The following is a 3,032-nucleotide window of genomic DNA, read 5'->3' on the forward strand; positions in this document are numbered from 1 at the left end:
CCCAGCTCCCCGCGCATTTATTACTTGCATTTAATTAATTCCTTCTTTGCGTTTCCTTCCCTGTTAATCTTTGGGTGACTGCTTTGTACATATGGCAATCTGATAATGAGGGAGTTTATCCGTATTCTCCATACTTCTTCATTGCGATGTCCACCCGTCTAGTGCCTGGGATATCGATCATCTTTCCTTGGGGAGGGGGACAAGGTAAGAGGGGTGATAAAAGATTTGCAGTATCCCACACCATTAAGAATAGCTTTTATTCCTTGGCACTGTTTAATCAACTGTTATATCAAGTCATGCTGTTTAAGCAACCACATCAAAAGAACATACCCTCTTTTGTATAAATTATATATTCCTTGTATCTGTCTTCTCACATCCAAGCAGACAGGGAGATAAAGCTAAAGTTTGTGTTTTTTAATAGCATGAAGCAGGTATTTAGCTGTTATACAACTTGTTTCTGCAGCTGAGTTGGTTGATAAAAACCTAGAAGACAAGCTGCTGATTCTCTGACTTTTTACCCACTCCCAAGTCAAAACTCCTGAATTTGAAGTGGAATAAGACAGATCAATGATTCACTGAAACTCTTCAAAGAAATATAAATAACAGAAGAAAAGTACAGGCTAAAAGAGGGAAGAGCACCAGTTCCAGTCGGTGTGAGAGCTTCTGATCACTTATTTTGGCTCTTTTTCTGAAGTTTACGTAAAAAGACCACTTAGTCCCTTGAAAGTCCTTGCTGTCCTGCTTGCTACAGTTTACGGATATACAACTTTTTTACCACTTAAAAGTCAATTTTGAAGTCCATTTTCACATGGTTTAAGTTGATTGCGACTCAGCTCGATGTCACAGACCGGAAAACTCCCATATAATTGCTCCTTTCAAAGAGGTTTTTTTTAAAAAAATTAAAAAATATATATAAATAAAGTTGATGTTTATATTTTAATTTTTATTTTTTTTTCCTGAAAGAGTGAGCTTTGAATTGCTTCAGTGTGTCGTCCTGGTGGTTTTAATTACTCCTGAAAAACTCCTTAAAGTTTTTGGATTCTAGGACAAATTCTGTTTTCTTAGGAGCAAAAGTAAACGAGCTCTTTACAGTCAGATAAGTGTTTGTTCATATGGGACTCTGCTTTTCTGTCTAACCTGCTCTATCAGCCTCATCTCTGCAATTTTGCTCGTCTCTCAACACCTTTGTCTGATTAGTAGCTTTTGGTGATCGGGATAAAGACATCACTTGCCACGCTGCATGAGATAACAATTAATTTAACATTAAACTTATCCCCTTTCCATTCACTTTGCTTGGATCGATCTCTCTTAATTGTGTTTGCGGATGCTTTCAGCACTATGCTTTTCTTAAAAACTTAATGACACCCCGCAAGGAGGTGTAAGAGTCTAAAACGCTCCTTTTCGACTTCGACCAAAGAAACAAAGAATACAGCCCCAGCGTGCTCGGGAGAGCATCTATTTTTAATCAGCTGACTTTTCATGCACTTCTGAGATACAGTATTATTATTTTAAACTGGGTGATAGTCCTGGTTTGATATATATATATATATTTTAAAGTTCCATTTCTATCTCTCCGCCCTGGAGTTGTGTGATACACAGGTCAGACACGCTAACTTCATACAACTGCAGCCTCGCATCAGTCTGACTTGTTTCTTGCCTTTAAAGTAGTGATTTATCAGCTAAAAGGCGAGTGTGTTTAAAAATGTATGTCTTGAGGAGGGAGAGCAATCTCCCTCTTCAGGGGGAAGAAACCTGTTACAAAGCCACTTAGGTGGGTGCGCTCTTAAACCTCATTATTCCCCACCTGGGCTTCAGTGTTTCCCCAATACGTTTCTGTTTGTCCGGGTCCCCGATAATTCGGCATTTTATTTAACCGCAGCTGTCCTCAGAAACTTGACTTGCACTGAGGCAGCCTGATAAATTTATTTATTTATTTATTTATCTATCTATTTATTTATTTATTTCTGTCTCTCTTTCACAGAGGCATCTGTTCCTCTTGCTGACAAATGTACCATTCTGCCAAGAAAGTTTGTTGTTTTTTTTTCGGGGGGGGGGGAAAAAAAAAAAAAAAAAAAAGAAAAGAGGAAAAAAAAAAAAACAAAAGAAAAAAAAAAAAAGACATAAAAAAAAAAAAAAAAAAAACAACCCAAACAACAGCGTGTAATTGATGTTATCCCAAGAAAGCGCGATCTCCACCCCTCTCAGCTCTAAGCCCTTCAGGTAAAAGGAAAAAAAAAAAAATCTTTCAAGAATTTGTTGCCTTTTTGAGGGTTAAAACATCAGAAGACAAGCTTGTTTCGCCTTGGCCAATCAGCTCTCGGCCCTGGCAGCTATAATATAGAACTAAAGGCAGACTCCTCTCACAAGCGTCTTGCTTTGCTACCATTAAAATCAGACCCTTTTTTTGTCTCTCGATTGCTGTCTCCCGACCTAACTCCGATGTGTTCCGTTATCAGCGACCTAAAGCCTGCCATTCCAGCACCTGTCTTGCTAGGGATCGGTGGATAGTATACGATTCAGAAAGCAGACAAGGACATAGGAGGCGAGAGAGCACTAGAGAGACAGCCAGGGATAGGCACAGAGAGCTTTGAAGTAATTGGATTCAATGGACGAAATGCTGCTGTTGACAAGAATTCTCTTGGTGGGCTTCATCTGCGCTCTTTTAGTCTCCTCTGGGCTGACTTGTGGACCAGGCAGGGGCATTGGAAAAAGGAGACACCCCAAAAAGCTGACCCCTTTAGCCTATAAGCAGTTTATTCCCAATGTGGCAGAGAAGACCCTAGGGGCCAGTGGAAGATATGAAGGGAAGATCACAAGAAACTCCGAGAGATTTAAAGAACTAACCCCAAATTACAACCCTGACATTATTTTTAAGGATGAAGAGAACACGGGAGCTGACAGACTGATGACTCAGGTAGAGCCACAGAGATACCTGTATTTGTGTTTGTTAACCTCTCTGAGCAATCCTAAAGGACGCATCTGTCTTAGTATTTTTGAAAACCCCCCCTTTCCCTCTCCCCCTCCTCCCCCCG

At 40.0% G+C, this 3,032-nt stretch overlaps 1 protein-coding gene across 1 annotated transcript in view; it reads left to right on the plus strand.

Annotated features, from left to right (window-relative positions):
* The first annotated feature begins 2,582 nt into the window (after window positions 1–2,582).
* SHH (sonic hedgehog) overlaps window positions 2,583–3,032 on the plus strand; it is a 14,223-nt gene continuing 13,773 nt past the window's right edge. The window contains exon 1 of the mRNA XM_010007055.1: window positions 2,583–2,914. Within this exon, the coding sequence (XP_010005357.1) occupies window positions 2,606–2,914 (309 nt within the window). The 5' untranslated portion in view covers window positions 2,583–2,605. The remainder of the gene's footprint in view (window positions 2,915–3,032) is intronic.

The sequence above is a fragment of the Chaetura pelagica genome, unplaced genomic scaffold (assembly GCF_000747805.2).
Source record: "Chaetura pelagica isolate M959 unplaced genomic scaffold, ChaPel_1.0 scaffold17, whole genome shotgun sequence".
Taxonomy (NCBI): domain Eukaryota; kingdom Metazoa; phylum Chordata; class Aves; order Apodiformes; family Apodidae; genus Chaetura; species Chaetura pelagica.